Source organism: Tursiops truncatus, chromosome 17 (genome assembly GCF_011762595.2).
Source record: "Tursiops truncatus isolate mTurTru1 chromosome 17, mTurTru1.mat.Y, whole genome shotgun sequence".
NCBI lineage: Eukaryota > Metazoa > Chordata > Mammalia > Artiodactyla > Delphinidae > Tursiops > Tursiops truncatus.
The window spans coordinates 77812834-77833730 of NC_047050.1; the positions used below are offsets into that span (position 1 = coordinate 77812834).

Below are 20897 nucleotides of genomic sequence, written 5' to 3' on the forward strand. Positions count from 1 at the left end.
GGTTCCTCAAAAAATAAAAATAGAGTTATCACATGACCCAGCAGTTCCACTTCTGGGTATATACCCAAAAGATTGAAAGCAGAGTCTCAAAGAGATATTTGCACACCTTCGTTCATAGCAGCATTAATCACATTAGTCAAAAGGTGGAGGCAACCCAAGTGCCCATCAGTGGGTGATGGATAAGCCAGATGTGGTCCATCCACACAACGGAATATTCAGCCTTAAAAAGGAAGTGAATTCTGGAAACTCCCTGGCGGTCCTGTGGTTAGGACTCAGCCCTGTCACTGCTAAGGGCCCAGGTTCAATCCCTGGTCGGGGAACTAAGATCCCACAAGCCGTGGTGCTGCAAAAAAAAAAAAAAAAAAAGGGAATTCTCACACATGCTACAACATGGAGGAACCTCTTTTTTTAAAAAAAAATATTTTTATCTAGGGATACATATGACTTTTAAAAAATAAATTTATTTTATTTTATTTATTGTTTTTGGCTACATTGGGTCTTTGTTGCTGTGCGCGGGCCTTTCTCTGGTTGTGGCGAGCGGGGGCTACTCTTTGTTGCGGTGCGCGGGCTTCCCATTGCGGTGGCTTCTCTTGTTGCGGAGCCTGGGCTCTAGGCGCACGGGCTTCAGTAGTTGTGGCTTGAGGACTCTAGAGCACAGACTCAGTAGTTATGGCACACGGGCTTAGGTGCTCCATGGCATGTGGGATCTTCCCGGACCAGAACTCGAACCCGTGTCCCCTGCATTGGCAGGCGGATTCCCAACCACTGCGCCACCAGGGAAGCCCCTGAACGAACCTCCTTGAGGACATTTTGCTCAGTGAAATAAGCCAGTCACTAAAGGACAAATACTGTATACTTCTACTTCTGTGAAGTGTCTAGAATAGTCAAATTCAGATACAGAAAGTAGAAAGGTGGGTGGCAGGGGCTGAGGGGATGGGAATGGAGAGTTAGGGTTTAATGGGACAGGGTTTCAGTTTTATAAGATGGAAAGAGCTATGGGGAGGGATGGTACTGACGGCCACACCACCAGCTGAATGTATTTATACCACTGCACTGTGTGCTTGAGAATGGTTAAGATGGTAAACTTTGTTATGTGTATTTCAACACAATTTAAAAAAGCGAAAAACAGAACAAAACAAACCAGTAGGGCTTCCCTGGTGGCACAGTGGTTGAGAATCCGCCTGCCAATGCAGGGGACACGGGTTCGAGTCCTGGTCTGGGAAGATCCCACATGCCGCGGAGCACCTAAGCCCGTGCGCCACAACTGCTGAGCCTGCGCTCTAGAGCCTGCGAGCCACAACTACTGAGCCCGCGTGCCTAGAGCCCATGCTCTGCAACAAGAGAAGCCACCGCAGTGAGAAGCCCGTGCACCGCAACAAAGAGGAGCCCCCGCTCGCCGCAACTAGAGAAAGCCCGCGCGCAGCAATGAAGACCCAACGCAGCCAGAGATAAATAAATAAATTAAAAAAAAACCCCAGCAGCTGTGAATGACCCCATCAGTAGGACATTGGTACTTTCCCCAGGTATAAGCTGTATGTTTCTACTTGAAATAGAGGGGTTCCTGCCCTCCCCTCTCGCGTGCAGGGCTGAGTGACCGGGTAGTGTGGGCCACCCCCGTGAGGGCTGCTAGCAGCCTCTGCAGGAGGGAGCGTGGTGGGGACGTCGTTGGCGGGGGGCCCGAGGGTCACGAGCACCTTTTCTCAGGCCTGAGCAGCTCTGCAGAGTGCAGCCAGCCTGAGTCGCGCCCTTTCTTGCCCTCTTTGCTCCCGTCACGTGGCCTGGGCACTCCAGCTGCACTGAGGTTGCGCCCCCTGGTCTGCACCCCCAGTCTGGACGCTGCATTCCCGGGGGAGGGGGGAGGGTCCTCAGGGAGCAGCGGGTCTTGGTCTTTCCTGGCTCCCTGAGCATTTCCTGTCCTCACCGCCGGTCTCCGTGACGCCGGGGACTCCCGCAGGATGAAGCCCTTCCCTTGGCTGGGCTCTGCTCACGTCGCGGGGTTTTCTGTCATCACCGTGACATGCCCTCCACCCGTCACGGCCTCCGCTGTGGTCGGCGAGGATGATGCGTGCTGGACGGGGGCGCTGCAGGGGCATGGTTGAGGAGAGGGCTGCACCAGGACATATGGAGAGCTCCCCAGGAGGCGGGCCACCCGGAGCGACGCCGGCAGGAGACCAGGGCTCTTTCTTAAGCTCAGAGAGGAGCCGTGAGAGACAAGCAGGTCCTGGCCCTCCCTCCATGGTTCTCTCCTCAGCTGGCGCATCCGTACCGGACGATGATCCTGAGGGTCATGGAGACGGTCGTGAGCAGTCACCTCGGCGAGCTGGACAAGGGCTTGGCCAGGGCCAGCATCCTCCTGGCCTCCAGCGAGATGACCAAAGTGAAGGTCCGTGGGGCTGAGCAGGCCCTGGCTTGGGAGGGAAGCTGCCTTCCGAGGCCTTTCCTCCCAGGTGCCTTAAGGGTGTGGGTTTGTGTCCGGCTGCCTCAGCTTGGCCCCTGGGTCCTGTGCACTGACTGCCCTCCTGGGGTGGGGAGGGCCACCCCACAATGGAAACTGACGCAGAGAGCAAACTCCCCGAACCCTCAGGGCAGACGCGGGGGCGGTGGTGCCCGGTGTGTGGAGGCGCTGAGAGCAAACTCCCCGACCCCTCAGGGCACACGCGGGGGCGGTGGTGCCCGGTGTGTGGAGGCGCTGGGCTCAGCAGGGAGCCCTGCTCCCAGCAGCAGCAGCGCGTCCCCTGGCGTGACTGAGGGCAGAGTGTCTCGTTCCGCTTCCTGGGCGGTTTCAGGGCGAGGTCTGCCTCCTTTGGCCTGGGTGCCAGTTCAGGTCTTTTGGGGGGATAGGAACTGGTTTGTGACTGGCAGCAGGCCGCCAGCAACGTCCTGGTGGCTTTGGGAAAGCGTTTCATCAGCAGCGTGATGGAGGAGATACTGAGCAAGTTCCAGCCCGGGGTCCTGCCGCACCATTTTGTCGTGCAGACGCTCGCCAACCTCTCCGTTTCCAATGGTAGGTGGCGGCTCGGCCCCTTCGACCCGTGGTCTGAGCGGTCTTGAAGACCTCTGAGAGCCCGCCGGCCTCGGTTCCTTGTGTCCCAGCAGCTCCACCGTGAGCCCCAGGCTGTGCAGAAGGAGCTCAAGGCGTGTGGCCGGGGTGCCCTGCCTCCCCTGGGGCACAGGGCCCGAGGGAAGGACAGGCTGGGTGGGGATGGCAGTGGGGCCCCTGTGACGTGCCCCTCTTGCAGTGTTCGGCGTGGTGCCCTTCCTGACGTCCATCCTGAGCACCATGCTGCCCATGCTGAGTGCAGCCAAGCCCGACTCGATGAGGGTGGTGTTCTGCTGTGGTAAGACGGGCCTCCGCGGGCAGGGGGGCCTCCACGGGCAGGGGGGCCTCCGCGGGCACGGGGCCTCTGCGGGCAGGGGGGCCTCCGCGGGCAGGGGGGCAGGTGGGCCTCCACGGGCAGGTGGGTCTCTGCGGGCGGGGGGCCTCCGCGGGCAGGGGGGCCTCCGCGGGCAGGTGGGTCTCTGCGGGGCGGGTGGGTCTCTGCGGGGCAGGGGCTGGGTGCAGCCTGTCCACTCCTGGACCTTTTGTCTCCGGTGCCCCTTTGTGGGGCTGTGGGTCCTCCAGGCTGCAGGAGGAGGGCGGGACATTTAGAGGAAGGGTGACTGCAGGCGCAGGCTGGGTGGGCACTGCTGCAGATAGAGACCTGGCCTCTGCCGTCTGACTGCTTTTCTCTGCTGCTGGGGGCCCCCCTGCCCAGGACTTCACACTGCAGTCCCTGAGCCCTGGACGCTTGATGTGGGCCGGGAAGAGACTTACCCAAGGCTGCAGCTGCTTCCCATTCCTCTCCCTGCCCCGTGCTGGGAGCGTGACCATTCCCTGGGCATCTTGGGATGGGGCATTCACTCTCCCACCTTCTGTGTGCGGCCCTCCGCGTGCCTGGCCAGGGGACGGTGCCTCGCGGCATGACTCTTGGGGGAGAGGAGGGCACTCTTGTGGGAGGGAAGCAGAGGGTCCTGAGACCCGGGGGCTGAGGGGGCCTGGGCCTCTTCTAGCAGCCACCACGTTGCCCTTGTCCTTCAGCTTCCTGGTGTCCCTAGTGTCCCCACCAGGCTCAGGGAGACGCTGGCCGGTACTGAGGGGAGGGAGAGGGAGCATCTAGGCCCGCATGAGGACTGGACCCTTTTTAACCCGCAGCCCAGCCTGTTAGCAGGTGCTGGGCTTCCACCCCAGGCTGCCAGCTAGGGAGCATGTGGTGAGGGCGTGGCCGCACTGGGCAGGGCTCAGGGTTGGGGTTGGGGGCTGGTAGCTAGAGGATTGGCGTCTGGGGAGGGTTCCTAGGGAAGCTGCGTATCTTGCACACACCCGGGGACTTTCCTAGCCAGGGCCTAGAGCTTTGGGCCCCAGGCCTCCCTGTTCACAGTGGCTTTGGGTTCAGGGTTCCCCTGCTTTCAGGGGGCCCTAGGAGGGGCTCCAGCCCCTGCCAGCCCTCCTCACAGCCCCCCGCGTTCCCCATTCTCTCCATTCCCTGCCATGGTCTCTTTGGTGCCTCTTGCAGGCTCCTCCCAACTGTGCGTGATTGGCAGGCTGCGTGGGCTGAAGGGCAGAACCCTCCTTGACCTAGTTTTGGCTGAAAAGGGGAATTGTGACAGGATCCCCGATCAGCTGGGTGGGAATCACCGCTGAGCTGGGAATGCAGGAGCAGGACACAGAAGGGGCCGAGGCAGAGCTGAGGGGCTGGGGCTGTACCTCGGGTGCGCCGCACACGGGGAGAAGACCAGCCTAGGACAGAGCCCGTGTCGGAGCCGAGGGCTTAGGTACCGGCCCCAGGCAGCTCCTCTGGGAGGCACTGGCCTCGCTCCGGGAGGTGCAGGGCCCTGCACAGAGAGCTGACTCGCGCTTCTCAGGCGCTCTGGTCCCAGCCCTTCACGGGCCAAAGGCCCCTGCGGTTCCCACCTGTTGGTATGTCGTGTATGAAGCAAGTGCGTGGGCCAAGAGACCTGCCCGCAGGCCGCCCTCCTGCTGAGGTGTGCGCCCCTCACCGCAGACAGAACGTTCAGGGTCTGCAGTTGGAGGGAAGAGTGGTCCTGCCTGCTGGAGGGGCCTCAGTCGGGCCAGGAGGGTCCACAACAGCCCATCAGCGGCCTGGGTGGGCCACGAGAGGGCTGGGGCCTCCTGTCCTTCCAGACAGCCTCTGGTTCTGGGCAGATGTCTGTGTCCACTGCCGGAAGGCGGCACAAGTGGGCAGCGGCGCTGGGCCAAGAACAGGAGCACGTGCACACTTGAAGCTTCTCGTCCAGTTTGCAGTACGCTGTGGCCAGGGAGACCCAGAGACCGTGTTGACATGCCCCAGACAGCAGGGTGCACGGCTGGCCTGGCCACACTGTCCAGCACCAGTAGCGGCCAAAAATCACTGCCCACGAGGAAAGTCTCTGATAGGAAAGGTGGCCGCAAAATAAGCAGAAACCGAGACTTGGGGAAAGCCGACGGTTCAGGGAGGAGAAGACAGGCAGGAAAGGAAGTCTGTGGTTAATGTCCTCTGGGAGCTAAGGGAAGATGCGTTCAGGAAACGAGCGTGTGGCTGTGAAGAAGCTACATTCGGAGAATAAAATTAAGCTTCTGGGAATTAAAAACATGATGAAAATGGAAGGCAGAAATGGAACAGAAAGTTGAGGAAATCCTCCGGAAAGTAGAACAAAAATGCAAATATATGGAAAATAGGAGAGAAAAGAATTAGCAGGCTAGGCCATGAAGCCAGCATTCGAATGAGACAACCTGGAAAGAACGAACAGAGAGAGTGGAGTGGGGGCGTCGTGCAGTAATCCCCGAACCTGCCCTGCAGCAGGAGCTGTTCCTGGTGGAGACGCCCTCCAGGCACCGCACCAGGAAGACTTTGCAGGGGGGTGGGCAGGGATGGGCCAAGGGGAGGCTGAGGAAATAGGTGGCCTTGCCTTCTCTCGCTCAAGTGAGAGTGCCAGAAAGCTCCGGTGGAAGGCACCCTCTGAGAATCAGAGCCCTGCCCAGATGCTGCTTGAGCAGGAGGTAAAGGCTCTTGTGGAGAAGCCAGGATCAGGAAGGGTGCGGTCCCACGTGGGGCCGGGGGAGCCCCAGGGTGTGCGGCGAGAGATGTGGAGGTCGCCTTGGTGACTCGTGCCTGGAGAGCCAAGGAGACTCAAACCGCAGGTGGTCGGTGACTCTGGGAAACAAAGCTGCTCATGGACGGAGTGGGTGGGCTCTGGCGGCGTGGGTCTGGAGGGATGGACGGGAAGGACGGGCCCCGTCCTTGCGGGGAGTGGGTGAGGAACACCGTGGACGCGTTATTTATCGAGAGAGAGATCAAACGCCATGTTTGCTTCTGGAGCAAGGGAGGTTGGGCTGGCGGAGGGTGTGTGAGGAGTGCCCTTTACTCTGTGCCCGTGTGTGTACCTGATGGAACACTCAAGCCTAGTAACAGGTCGGGGCTGGGCTTCTGCTTCTGGCCATATGGTAGCCTGTTACCCTGAAAGACCTTCCCACGCAAAATACCTAGGATCCCTGATCAGTTTGACCAACAGCCTGACTGAACAGCTCAAGGAGGCAAAAGAGTGGGGGGACGAAGGGGCCGTGGAGGAGTGGGGGGTTGAGAGAGGAGCTGAGGGTTCTCGGGGCACCTGCAGCCCCGGTTTTAGCAGCCGTGTGGCAGGGAGGGGACCAGAGCCCACCTCGCCAGACCCTCCAGGGGCCCATCCTCAGTGGAAGGGCTGCCCATGACACAGAAACCTTCCCCCAGGAGGTAGTTTTCTTTGAGAATTTCTTTATGTTCTGTCTTGAGCACGTGTGAACATGGCTGCCCTCCTGTAGATGGAGGGTTAGGGTTAGTCTTTCTGCTGGGCTGCAAAGCCCAGGCTAAGAAATTAGCCTTACAAGTGGGCCAGGTTTGAGGTTGTGAGCTGGAGCAAGTAAAGACCCCCGGGGCAGCTGCTGCAGCCCCTGCCTGGGCGCCGGGCTCTGCCCTTGGGAGGCCCGGCCGGGAGCCGCCGCCTCTCCGGGCCATTGCATCCTCATCTCCCCCTCCACTGCCCAGGCCCGTGGCCAGGGCCTGGCCTCCGACTCTCCTTCGTGGCCCCATCGTCTCCCCTGACCCAGGGTCCAGGTCCTGCTGACCACTCGCAGGTCTGCAGCAAAGCGAGTCCCCAGGCTTACCCGCCTGGTGTCCACAGCACAGTCCCTTCCACAGACACAGACCCCCAGGCCAGCGCTCCCCACCCTCGGCACCCCGCCACCGTGCCCCCAGGTCTTCTTCCTACACGTGTCCTGGGGGGCCCACGCCTGCCCGGCACAGCAGCCCTTGAAAGCGTGTGGCATGCATCTCTGTGAGGGAGGAGGTGGGCACAGCAGACTGGAGTGGGCCAGGCGTGGTGGCCTGGGGGCATTTTGGGGAGGTTGGTGCCTGTACTGTTTTCCTTGGACCACCTCAATGAAAGACCACAAATTGGGGGGGTTAAAACAACAGAAATGTGTTCTCTACGGCTCAGGAGGCCAGGATTCCGAGAGCAGGGTGTTGACAGGGCCGTGCGCCCTCTGCAGCTCTGGAGAGAAACCTTCCAGGCCCCCTGGCGTCTGGAGGTGCCCGTGCATCCTGGCGTGTTGGCTCGAGGCTGCAGCAGTGCAGCTCTGCCTCCGTTGTCCCCGCGTGTCTGTCTCTCTTCTTGTGAGGACACGGTCCTGTTGGAGTTGCCCCCCACCCACTGTGACCTCGTCTTGACTCATTGCATCTGCAAAGACCCTATTTCCGAAAAAGGTCACGTTCTGAGCTTCTGCGAAGCACGCGAGTTGGGGGACCCTTGACGCCCGCACAGCGCTTTGGTCCCGAGCCTGGCCGGGTGCTCTGGAGGGTGTCTCGCAGGCAGCATGGCATGTTAGAAGGGGCAGGTGTCGCGCGGAAGCTGTGCGGCCATGGGCCGGCCGCCGCTTACCGCGTGGGTCGCCACAGCTCTGCAGCGCTTTAGCGAGAGCGCCCTGGAGTACCTGGCCGACCTGGACCAGGCCCCCGACCCCACGGTCAGGAAGGATGCCTTCGCCGCTGACATCTTCAGCGCCTACGACATCCTCTTCCACCACTGGCTGCAGAGCCGGGAAGCCAAGGTATGTGTGGCCCTTAGGGACCTGTGGCCTCACCTAGCTGGCTTTCCTCTCCCACCCCCAGCCTGGAGGTACTGCTCCAGTCACCTGGGCCTCTTCTGGGGTCCTGCGGGTTCTCGGGTGTTGGGGGGAGATCTGTCTACATGTGCCCCTCCCTCCCCCGCCCCACAGGTCCTCACAGAGTAGGGCTAGTTTTCTGGGGCCCCAGCGCTGGACCTCTCCCTGTAGGCCCACTCCCTCCACCCCTTTAGGACCCCCGCTCGCGGTAACCCGGGTCTTCGATTCCAACTGTGGGGTCCTTGGGGAAGGGCTCTTTGCACATCTCTGCCCCGGGCTGACGGGCGTTGCCGGCCGGTCCGCACGCGAGCGCCTGTCCCTGTGTCCCCCCAGCTGCGGCTCGCTGTGGTGGAGGCCCTGGGGCCCATGAGCCACCTGCTGCCCAGCGAGAAGCTGGAGGAGCAGCTCCCCAAGCTGCTGCCTGGAGTCCTCGGCCTCTACAAGAAGCACGCCGAGACTGTCCACGTGTCCAGGGTGCGTTCAGGAGTTCAGCTGCAGGGGGCACGGGGTCGGGGGGAAGCCCTGGGGGCAGCCAGCCTCAGTGGGGGGCGCGGACAGGAGCCGGGGAGCCAGGCCCACCTGGCCTTGCCACGCGCCCCCTTCCCGGCCCTTCCCCGCGAGCGAGCGCTGGGGTGGAGGGCTGGGAGACTCCCGCAGCCAGCAGGGGTGGGGCTGGGCCAGGAGGAGGCCCTGACGGCCCCTCTCCTCCCTCCTCGAGCAGAGCCTGGGCCAGATCCTCGAGGCGGCCGCAAGCGTGGGCAGCCGCACGCTGGACGTCCAGCTTGACTCACTCCTGGCTGCCCTGCATGCTCAGGTGGGCTGGGGGCCCAGGGAGGGGTGGGAGCACGCTGGGAGGTGCCTGCTGAGGGTCAGGGAGCAGGAGGCGGGGCTGAAGCGCCGTCTGCCCAGCGCTGGGGCTCGGGCCGCGCGACACAGCACAGCCCGGCTGTGCAGGGGCCGGAGCGGGCAGCCAGCAGGCCAGGGGCAGCTCTGGGGCCATCTGCACTGGCCGTGCGTCCCGAGGGCCCGGGCTCAGGTGGAGACCCCCTCCAGCGGTCTTGATGGCTTTGATGGAGAAAGGGCTTCGAGGAGGCTCTGCAGCCGTGCACACCCTGCCCCCCCAGGTCAGATGAGGGGCATGGAGGTCACGGGGAGCTCTGGGGGGACGTTGCGTCCGTGGGACTTTCTGAGTGGGAGAGAAGAGGGCCGGAAAACTAGAGAGAGCGTGGGCAGGCGGCTCTGTGAGAAAGAGAAGCAGGGAGAGTGGACTTACTTCCTTGCTCCCCCCACCCCCTGGGGCATCTCTGGGCCTGCTCCACTCCCACACCTGCTGGGATGCCAGCCTGGCCCGCCGGCCTGAGCCCTCACCTGCCACACACACGGACGGCGCCCTGCGAGGGCCGGGGGTCGGGCTATGGTAGAGAGATTAAATAGTAATTTTAGTGTGTGAGCAATGGTAATGAACCTGAAAAACTGTATGAAGTGGATAGATTCCTAGAAAAATCTTAAAAATGTCAAAATTGGCAGAGAAGAAATAGAAAACTTGACTAAACCAGTAAAGAAATGGAAACAACATTCCAAGCCCTTCCTTTCTGAAAGCAAACCCAGGACCCACGTGGTTTGAAGGTTGCGTTCTTCCAAACTTTTGAGGGACAGCTAATTTCCACCATACACAGGTGGGCTTGGAAATGAGAAAAGGATCCAGAGCTGCCTGATGGATTCTTTGAGGCTGGTCTTGATTCCAAATCCAAGTCAGGACCACACAGAAAAATCTAGGTCTACTACTGTGAGGCTGGATGTGAGGATCGTGTGCTCAGTGAAGGGAGTTGCCCCGCACTGCGCTCCCGGCACTGCACCCTCAGCACTGCACCCTCAGCACTGCGCCCTCAGCACCATTCCCTCAGCACCGTTCCCTCAGCACTGAGCTCTCAGCACTGTGCCCTCAGCACTGCGCCCTTAGCACCATTCCCTCAGCACCGTGCCCTCAGCACCGTTCCCTCAGCACTGCGCCCTCAGCACTGAGCTCCCAGCACTGCACCCTCAGCACTGCACCCTCAGCACTGAGCTCCCAGCACTGCACCCTCAGCACTGCACCTTCAGCACTGAGCTCCCAGCACTGCACCCTCAGCAGTGCACCCTCAGCACTGAGCTCTCAGCACTGTGCCCTCAGCACGGCGCCCTTAGCACCATTCCCTCAGCACCGTGCCCTCAGCACCATGCCCTCAGCACTGCGCCCTCAGTACTGCTCTCCCAGCACTGCACCCTCAGCACCATTCCCTCAGCACTGCACCCTCAGCACTGCACCCTCAGCACCGTTCCCTCAGCACTGCACCCTCAGCACCGTTCCCTCAGCACTGTACCCTCAGCACTGCTCTCCCAGCACTGCGCCCTCAGCACTGCACCCTCAGCACCGTTCCCTCAGCACTGCACCCTCAGCACTGCACCCTCAGCACTGAGCTCCCAGCACTGCACCCTCAGCACTGCGCCCTCACCACCGTTCCCTCAGCACTGCGCTCCCAGCACTGCGCTCCCAGTACACGAGGGATGTAGGGCCCAGCCAGGGGGGCTGCACAGCGCTGAGGCCAGTCAGCTCACCTCATCATGGAACGAGATTCCCGAAAATATTGTCTGATATCAATCAATACAGAAAAAGCTTTTGATAAAGTTCAACACCTATTTGTCGCTAAAGCTCTTAGCAACCAGGATCAGAAAGGAACGTCTCTAACTTGACGAAGTTTAAATGCCCAGGCCCTCCGCGTGCATCATGGTGAACGGGAGACAGGTACGCTTCCTCTAGTGTCAGGATCAGAAAGGAACTTCTCTAACTTGACGAAGTTTAAATGCCCAGGCCCTCCGCGTACATCATAGTGAACGGGAGACAGGTACGCTTCCTCTAGTGTCAGGAGCAGGAAGCAGCCCCACTCTCAGTGTTAACGGGGAAAGGAACAGAAATGGGGGGAGTGAGGACCGACCTGTCGTTCATCTTCTCCCGGCCACCCACCCTCCGTCCCGGTCCCCTCTTTGCCTTTCCCGAGGCCCCGAGCTCCTCTTAATACACTTAGCGACGGGGGGGTTGCCACTCGGGTCTCCCGAGCGAGAAGGCACAGGCCTGAGGGGGAGGGTTCGCTCTGTTCCGTTCCCTGCTGTCCCAGCACCGGTGCGTGTTACCCGTGAGCACTCAGTAGATGTTTGTTTTATGGATGGTTGATTTATTCATCCAGAAATGCACTCATTTATGAACTGAGTCGGTTCACAAATACTAGAACTAAGTTCAGCAAGGTTGCCGGTTACAAGACCACCCTGTAAAAATCAGGAGCGGTCTTCTCCGTCAGTAGTGACCAAGCACAAAAAAACGACCCTTTACAACAGCAACAGAAACTTATCGTGAAGTGTCTGGGAATTCACCTAACGAAGAATGCCTAAGATCTCTATGGAGAAAAAGCTTACAACTCTGAAAAAAAGTGAGAGATGTAGCCCAATATCATTTACTTAATATAAAAGTGATTGCGTTAAACTATAAAAACAAGCAATGATTATCTATGGGATGGGGGTGGGGTTTAACGGGAAAATAAATATATAAAGGCTGAAAAGGCAGGAAAAATGTGATATTTCCTTCTCTTAGAGCTTCCCATTCATGTCTTTTGTTTTTCTATTGGTTTTTAGAGGTTTTTTTTCATATTGATCTGTAGCAGTTATTTATAGTCTCATATCATGTACGTATAAATGGTTGTTTCTACTTTGTCCGTTATCTGTGGCTCTGTTTATGGTTTTTTGTTTGTTTGTTTGTTTTGCTGTACGACGCGGACCTCTCACTGCTGTGGCCCCTCCCGTTGCGGAGCATAGGCTCCGGACGCGCAGGCTCAGCAGCCATGGCTCACAGGCCCAGCCGCTCCGCGGCATGTGGGATCTTCCCGGACCGGGGCACGAACCCGCGTCCCCTGCATTGGCAGGCGGACCCTCAACCACTGCGCCACCAGGGAAGCCCTGTTTATGGTATTTTTTGCCATGCAAAATTATTTAGTTTTTACACCATCATTTATTCATCTTTTATGTTACAGTTCAGCTTTTGCTATACTTGGAAAAGGCTTTCGAGTTCTGCAATTAATTTTTAGCTTCTCTCATTTTCCCCTATACTTTTACTGTTTAATCCGTTTGGAGTTTATTTTAGGGAAAGAGTGAGAATCTAGTTTTATCTTTTTTCCAGATGACTACCCATTTGCACTAGTTATCTATTGCCCTTTGACCGATCACTCCAAAACTTAGTACGTGAAAACAGCAGCGGTTTACTCTCTCCGAGTCACTGCGGAGTCCTGAGCAGCTCAGGCTTCCGCGTGGTCACGGTCACGCATCTTCTGAAGGCTCCCCGGGGGGCGGGGGTTCTGCTTCCAAGCCGGCTCCCTGCTCCGAGTGGCTGAGCGAGCCCGGGAGCAGGTAGGAAGCCGCGGTGCCTTTTATGGCCAGGTTCGGTCTTTGCAGTGGAAGTGACAAGCAGCACCCTGGGGGCCTGGAGCAGAACCCGGCCGCCTGGCACTCACCTGGTCCTGCACTCACCGCTGGTCACTTCTCACCTTAGAGCCCTGTGCCTGGAGGCCCTGTGGGTGTCCTTTGTTGTGACCTTGAGGGGTTGAGTGGGGACTGGGGTGCCACCCAGAGCTCAGCCCCCGGTGAGTGTCACCCGCTGAGGTGCAGTGGAGCCCAGGGACACATGTGCCAACAGCCTCTGTTTTTACTTTTACCAGTGCAGCTCCTTTTTCTTTTACAATTTTGAACGAATGGACTCGAGGTATTTTGGTTTCCAGTGCTTTCTGCATTCTAGAGGTCCGCGGTTTCCAGCCCAGGATGTCATGCCCAGGAAAGCGGGAAAGTGTCTCCTTTCTCGTCAGGGAATGTGTTTTGGGAGTTTGTTTTCCTGGCCGGTGGTGGGAGGGGTGGGGTGTAGACGGAGCCAGGACTCTTTTCCCTTGAGAGGGCCAACTGTAAGGTGTGGGCTGAGGTCCCCAGGGCGCTTCCAGCCACAGGCGAGGGGCTCCTGCCCCCAGGTGAGAGAGCGCCTGAGGGACCTGCCCTCCCATGGCCTTGCTGGGCCCCGTGACTGTGCCCTCTGTTCCCGGAGCAGTGCCCCTGGGCCCAGCATCGTCAGGGGGCCTGCCCCTCCCGTGGCCTTGCTGGGCCCCGTGACTGTGCCCTCTGTTCCCGAGCAGATCTGCGTGCCCGTGGAGTCCTCGAGCCCCCTGGTGATGAGCAACCAGAAGGAGGTGCTGCGCTGCTTCACGGTGCTGGGTACGAGGCCGGCGGCCTGGCTGCTCTGGGGGGCGGGGGGCCCTTTGTCTCGTGTGCTGCCCGCCCGTGTCTCTGGGGAGCACACAGCCAAGACCTGGCTGGGCCGCAGCCCCGAGCATCCGGCCTCCCTGGCCGCCGGGCCTAGCTTGTCTTGGAGGTGCAGACAGCCAGCAGGGAGCATAGGGCAGCTCGTTACAAACAGTTCTTTGATGAGCGCTTGCCCTGCAGCCTGCTGCTCGCCTGACCGCCTGCTGGCCTTCCTGCTGCCCAAGCTGGACACCAGCAACGAGAGGACCCGTGTGGGCACCCTCCAGGTCGTGAGGCACATCATCAACTCGGCCGGTAAGTGCCCTTTGTGACGCAGAGATGGAAAAGGCAGACATTGTCCAGCTTTTAGGTGAAAAGGAACATCTTGCTTTGAATTCTTTAAATATTTTCCCCAACTTTCTAGTTTGCAAAATTCCAAACTTTTTGAAAAGTTGCAGCAGTAGTGCTCATCTGCCTCCCAGCAGGCGTCCATCGCTGACCTTTGCCCTTGACAGCTGGCTGTGGACGGTGGGACACGGCGCCCCTGACCCTGGGCCCGGCAGCTGCCACATGCCCGCCGGTCGGGTGGCTCAGTCCCGCTGCCCCGTCACGCTGTCTGCCGCAGCTGCCCCTCAGTGTGGGGTCTGTGCACGGGCATATGTTGCCTAGTTGTGTCTTAGACGTGGACCTTTGAGAAGAGTTGAGGCCGGTTCTGTAGACAGTCCCTCCATTTCCGTGTGTCTGATGATTTCCTCACAATTGGATGGAAGAATTCGGGTTTCTTGCTTTTAAGGCTGATTTAATCAGCAAGAGGCTTGACAGTTTTCGCACTTAAGTCTGTTTTTTCCGGTGAGCTTGGTTGCTAAACAGTGGCCGTGGCCGTGGGCCACGCCAGGCCTGCAGCTTGCTTCGGTACAGTCTTGAGCTGAGAGTGGTTTTCACATGGCAACGGGCTGTACAAGCAAACAAAGAAGAAGATGTGACGGAGGCCGCTTGTGGCCCTGGAAGCCCAAGTGTTCTCTGTCTGACCCTCTATGGAACGAGCATGTGGACCAGGTGGCACCTGTGGACTCGGCAGCTCTCGGGTTTGGGGAGTGAGGGGGCAGCACTCGGCGGGCAGGGCCGGATCCTGCCGTGAGCCCAGGAGCACGTGGCTGGTGGCTGCTGGGGAAGGGTGGTGCTGGGACAGAGAGCAAGGTCTCTCACCTGAGCCACAGCGCCCTTGGGAGCCCAGGTGCCTGTGGGCCTCGACTGGGCCTTCGCTTCCTCTCTGATCTGCTGTTTGTGGTCATTAGCGGCGCTGGACGTTTTTTACGCGGTTTAGCCTCGCTTGCCTCTCCTTTGTTAATCCTTCTCTCACGATGATGTTCCAGAGTCACTTCGTATCCACTTGTCTTTCATTTTTTCCTTTAAGTTCTTTCTCTGGCCACAAGTGTATATACGTATATATGGTTAGGACTCGGTGCTCTCACTGCCCAGGCCCCGGGTTCAATCCCTGCTCAGGGAACTAAGATCCTGCAAGCCACGCGGCGTGGCCAAAAGAAAGATGTTGTACATATAAAAATGGAATGCTACTTGGCCATAAAAAGAATGAAGTAATGCCATTGCAGCAACATGGATGGACCTAGAGATTATCATACTAAGTGAAGTAAGTCAGAAAGAAGACATACAATATATCACTTTTATGTGGAACCTAAAATATGACAGAAATGAACTTATTTACAAAATAGAAACATACAGACAGAAAATTGTTACCAAAGGGGAAAATTGGGGGAGAGAGAAATTCGGAGTTTGGGATTAACAGATACTACTATATATAAAATAGATAAACAACATACTCAGTATCTTGTAATAAACTATAATGGAAAACAATCTGAAAAAGAATAGATACATAGGGCTTCCCTGGTGGCACGGTGTTTAAGAACCCGCCTGCCGATGCAGGGGACACGGGTTCGAGCCCTGATCTGGGAAGATCCCACATGCCGCGGAGCAACTGAGCCCGTGTGCCACCACTACTGAGCCTGCGCTCTGGAATCCATGAGCCACAACTACTGAGCCCACACACCTAGAGCCCGTGCTCCACAACAAGAGAAGCCACCACGATGAGAAACCCGCGCACTGCAGGGAAGGGTAGTCCCTGATCACCACAGCTAGAGAAAGCCTGCGCGCAGCAACGAATGTAATGCAGTCAAAACAAACAACAAAAAAGAATAGATACGTTTATGTATAACTGGACCACTTTGCTGAACACCAGCAACACTGTAAGTAAGCTCTACTTCAGTAAAAAAGTCAAATTTTTTTAAATTATATATAGATAGATAGATTTAAATCTCTCCCTTTCGGGGGGCTTGGCCCTGGGTGGTTTACTTTGCTTGTTTACAATTGTGGTAAAATGCACATAACATAAAATTTTCCACGCTCGTCGTAGGTGTACACTCAGCAGCGTTAAGTACGTTCCCATGGCTGTGCAGCCGCCTCCAGGACCCTTTTCATCCTGCAAACCTGAAACTCTGTCCCCACTAAACAACACTCCCCACATTTCGGTCCCTTTTAAACCGCAGGTCTCCTGTGCTCTTTTCTTTCCCTTGTAATTTATCCGTGGAAGAGCCTAGGCCATTGGACCTGTGGAGTTTCACACGGTCAGCTTGGTGGGCTGTGTTCTCGAGGTGCAGACTGAGGTTTCCTCGTCCGTCTGGATTTCTTGCAAATTGGCAAGAACTCAGACTCCAGTCGAGTCCCTTTGGCAAGACTGTAGGGGGCACAGTGTGTACCGGGCGGCCTCGGCAGCGCTGCCGCTCGCCGCCTGGGGCACAGCTTGTGCTGCGCCGATTCGCTGGGTGCCGTGATGAAGAGACGCTCTTCACCTGCCGCTCAGCCATGCAGAAGTGTGGCTCATGCAGGAACTGCAGGCTCAGCTGTTGGCTCCTTTGTTTTGTCAGTTTTCAAGATAATACACTGGTCCCCTGTCACCTTCTAAAGGTGACCATTGCTCTCTAAAAATATCATAGGGACTCATGAATTCAAACATATTTGAGAAATTTCAGTTCATTGCAGTTATCACCATTATTTTTTAATTAACTTTTATTGGAGTATAGTTGATTTACAGTGTCATTTTAGATTCTGCTGTACAGCAAAGTGAATCAGCAGCATGTATCCATATATCCCCTGTTTTTTAGATTATATTCCCATCTAGGTCACCACAGAGCACTGAGTAGAGTTCCCTGTGCTAGACAGCGGGTCCTTATTCGTTATCTATAGTTGTTACCATTATTGGAGCTCAAATTGTGTCATCTCCGGGGAGTGGGGAGACTTCTTCAAGTTCCGAGTCCTTTGATGATGAACTAAGCTCGTTGTGTATATTTCTTGCCCCAGACCTGGAATCAGCCATTCCAGGCTGTGAGGCCTCCAGTTCCCTGCGGGAGGTGGGATCATGACACACCCCTCCCCTGGGGCTGTCCTTGGAGTGACAGCGCCATCACTGTGCTCCCAGTCTCTGTTTTCATTAAAAAAATTGTTTTTGGCCGCACCACGTGGCTTGCAGGATCTTAGTTCCCGACCAGGGGTCGAACCCGGGCCCTCGGCAGTGAGAGCGCGGAGTCCTAACCACTGGCCGCCAGGGGGCCCCTCTTTGATTTTATTTTTATTAATCTCATGACCACTGCTTGGTATTCACTTTTCACCCCCATTTAAATGTCAGAATGCGACTTCCCTGGCGGGCCAGTGGTTAGGACTCCGCACTCTCACTGCCGAGGGTCCGGGTTCGAGCCGTGGTCCGGGAACTAAGATCCCACGTGCGGCGTGGTGTGGCACCCCCCCCCCCGAAAAAAACCTAAAATAAATAAATATCAGGAAAGGAAGGGTTATACAGCTGGTTCTCAAAGTGGGGTCCTTAGCACCAGCTCACCTGGGAATGTATGAAAAGTGAACGCCTGAGCCCACCTGGGCCTGCAGGTTGGAGTGGGGAGAGGGGACAGCGGCTGGTGGTGCTTAACGAGCCTGCTGTGATTCTGATGCCCCAGGAGACCCCCTGACCCTTGCACTTGAACTGGGATACCTGCTCAGCCCGCTCTTTCTCTGCTGCCCTAAACTACAAACCTCCTAGCTTTTTAATTGGGTGAAATAATGTTATTTGCTGAAAAAGGTCATTTCCCCCTCCCGCCCACCGGAGAGAAATGGGTGGGCCTGTGCGTATGCGGCCCCCCCCTGCCACGTGGAGGGCCACACTGAGGCCAGAACCCCGGCAGTGTGGCCTTGGGCCTTGTGGTGGGGGGCGGCCTGAGCCATCTCTCTGTTTCCTGCAGCTGCGCAGATGGAAGTCAAGCAACCCTTTATTCTCTCCTCCATGAAGCTTCCTCTTCTGGACACCAACAGCAAGGTAGGTCAGCGGGCAGCCCTAGCTCCGCTGTGAGCAGCTGCGGGCAGTGTGGCCACCAGGGACCCGGCAGCCACCTCTCAGCCAGGCCAGACCGCAGTGGGCGCGTGCAGGCCTGGGCATCTGGGACCCCCAGCTTCCTCCTGACGCAGTTAACCAAGTATGAAGTTAGGAAGTGGTCCCCCAAACCACCCTGGGGTTCAATCGTTCTCTAGAAGAACCCCCAAGCTCACAAGAGTCGTCATACCCACGTTATGGTTTACTACACCAAAAAGACACAGGCTAACATCGGCCACAGAAGAGGCACGAGGGGCAGGAGGCCCAGGAGGGTCTGAAGTCGGAGCCCCGCTGTCCTCTCCCCGTGGAGCCGTGGGCAGCCTGGGCTCCCTGGCAGTGCTGTGCCGGCTGCCCCCCAGGGAAGCCCCCAGCCTTGTGTCAGGGGTCTCTGTCGGTCCTCCATCGTGGAGACCTCAGAGTCCAGCCCCTCCTGGCCCGAAGCCCCCACCCTCAACCATCAGGTGGTTAGGTGATTCAGCGTGGCTGAAGCCTCAGGGAAGCGAGGACCCGGGGCTCAGGTGGGACATCCAAGGCCTTGGGGGTGACGCCCAGAGCTGGGGGCAGGGCTGCTCCTCCCTCCTGGGCTCAGCGGCAGCAGGGCCCCTCGGCTCTGTCCTGGGGCTGCCCCAGCCTTTGTGCTCATCCTGGGGCCCTGTTCTTTGGGACCTTCTGTGAGAGTTTCAGAAGCTACTGAAATGGACCCCAAACCACCTGCATCTGTTTCAGGGCCCCCGTGCCCTGGGTCACCCCCAAGGGGCCGCACCGCGTGCCTCCAACAGTGTCAGTGGCCAGACGCACTCAGCCTGAGCGGCCCTCGTGCTACCACATCGCTCACTCCCTCCAGACCTGTCAGCCCCACGGTCCCTCAGGACACACGTGTAGCTGGGGGCACAGGGCAGCGATGTGCGACCTGAGATCCGGGGGAGGAGAGGCGTCACCGGGACACAGGGAAGGGTCCCCAGGGAGGGGCATCGGGCCGGCGTCTGATGGAGCGTGGGAGCAGGGGGCCCTGGAGGGGGCGCCAGCCCCGGAAAGAGGGTGCTGCTTCCGGCCGCGACGGCCCAGCCATTCCTTGGAGCCGCCAGACAGAGTTATCGAGGGGGCTGGACAGCAGGACACTCAGAACTCTCAGGAGTGTTTGGGTGACAAGTGCAGACCCAGGGCCCTTGCCCAGAAGGGCAAAACGGGGTCGGGAGATGCCCAAGGAGGCGCCGGGAGGGGAGGGGCTGCGGGAAAGAGGAGGAAGAGGCCTTCCCCTGGGGGTGTGGGCATGGCCGCAGGCTGGCCTTCGTAGCAGGCGTCTGGGGAGAAGGTGGGGGCAGGTGCAGGCGCAGGCAGAGGGAAGGGTGAGATTCCACCGCCCAGCTGGGCCGGCGTGCTGTCCGGCGGTCCTCTGAGGCCCTTGCCGCTCTCCCTTGGTCCGGGCAGGTGAAGCGGGCCGTGGTGCAGGTGATCAGTGCCATGGCCCATCACGGCTACCTGGAGCAGCCTGGAGGCGAGGCCATGATCGAGTACATCGTGCAGCAGTGCGCGCTGCCCCCCGAGGCGGAGGTAAGGGCGCGGCCTCACCCTCCTGCTCCTGGGCCCCTGATTCCCCACTTCCGTCGGGGGCGTTGTCACATGTGCCAGTGATTGGTTCTCTTACTGCTGAGTAGCATTCCGTGGTACGGACGTGCCAGTCTGTTCTCCACTCTCTAGAGGAAGGAGACTCCAGTTGTTTGCAGTGTGGCAGTTACGAAAAAAGCCACTGTGACCGTGTGGGTACAGGTTTCTGTGGGAGCATGCGTTTGTACACCTGGGTAAGCGCGAATGGAGAGTGTGCATTTAATTTCATAAGAAATTTCCAAACGGTTTTCTGAAGCGGCTGTGCGGTCTCATGGCCCCAGCAGCAGCGGGTGAGAGGCCCTGTGGGTACTTGCAGGCTCGGGTCCAGGCTGGTTGTTTCTCAAGCTGTCCTGACAGGCTGGCATCTCACCAACGACCAATGTTTGCCATCCCCATGTCTTCCTTAAGTGTCTGTTCACAGCTTTTGCCTATTCTTGAGTTGTTTACTTTCCTATTATTGAGTACAGAATGTTCTTTATATATTTCGGATGCAAGTCCTTTATCAGATTTATGGCTTGTAAATATTTTCTGACAAGTCTGTTGCGTCATACTTATCTTTTTATTTTCTTCAAAAGGTGGATATTTTAATATTTTAGAAGTCCACTTTATCAGGTTTTTATTTATAGCTCTTGCTTTTGGTGTTCTAGCTAGTAGATCCTCTCTTAACCCAAGGTCACAAAGATGTTCTCCTCTGTTTTCTTCTAGAAGCTTTAACTTCGAGGTTTTACATATAGGTTTGTGATCCACTTTGAGTGAATATTGTTTAATGGGAGGTGTGGTTGTTGTTACGGCTCATTATTTTGCACGTGGATGTCCAGTTGTCCTAGCACCATCTGCTGAAAAGACTCTTCTTTCCACGTGGATGAGTTGCCTTTGCATCTTTGTCAAAATCAAGTGACTGTGGACTCTGTTTTGCTCCACTGGTCTGCGTCTGTCCTTTTGTCGGGACCACGCTGTCTTGCCTGAAGCTTTACAGTAAACTCTGGAGCGAAGTAGCATGAGTCCTCTAACTTCAGTCTTCTTTTCTAATTCGTTTGGCTATTATAGTTCCTTCACTTATCCATATAAATTTTAGAATCATCTTGTTGATTTCTACAAAAATAAACCTATTAGAATTTTATTTGTTGGTTTATTTATTTGTTTTTATTTTTGGCTGCATTGGATCTTCATTGCTGCACGCGGGCTTTCTCTAGTTGCGGCGAGCAGGGGCTACTCTTCGTTGCAGTGCGTGGGCTTCTCATTGCAGTGGCTTCTCTTGTTGCAGAGCATGGGCTCTAGGCGCGCGGGCTTCAGTAGTTGTGGCGCACGGGCTCAGGAGTTGTGGCTCACAGGCTCTAAAGCGCAGGCTCTGTAGTTGTGGCACACAGGCTTAGTTGCTCCGCG

General features: G+C 57.5%; 1 protein-coding gene across 12 annotated transcripts in view; it reads left to right on the forward strand.

Annotated features, from left to right (window-relative positions):
• The window catches only part of MROH1 (maestro heat like repeat family member 1), a 67456-nt gene that overhangs the window by 17992 nt on the left and 28567 nt on the right, over positions 1-20897 (forward strand). For all 12 annotated transcript variants that reach the window (XR_012327027.1, XM_073794279.1, XM_073794280.1 and 9 more), the window contains 10 exons: positions 2252-2383; positions 2842-3004; positions 3240-3338; positions 7968-8119; positions 8507-8647; positions 8895-8987; positions 13375-13453; positions 13682-13795; positions 17782-17855; positions 19338-19460. Coding sequence is in view for 11 of the 12 variants with exons in the window: in XM_073794279.1 (XP_073650380.1) it covers positions 2252-2383; positions 2842-3004; positions 3240-3338; positions 7968-8119; positions 8507-8647; positions 8895-8987; positions 13375-13453; positions 13682-13795; positions 17782-17855; positions 19338-19460 (1170 nt within the window). In the remaining variant the exon portion in view is untranslated. The remainder of the gene's footprint in view (positions 1-2251; positions 2384-2841; positions 3005-3239; positions 3339-7967; positions 8120-8506; positions 8648-8894; positions 8988-13374; positions 13454-13681; positions 13796-17781; positions 17856-19337; positions 19461-20897) is intronic.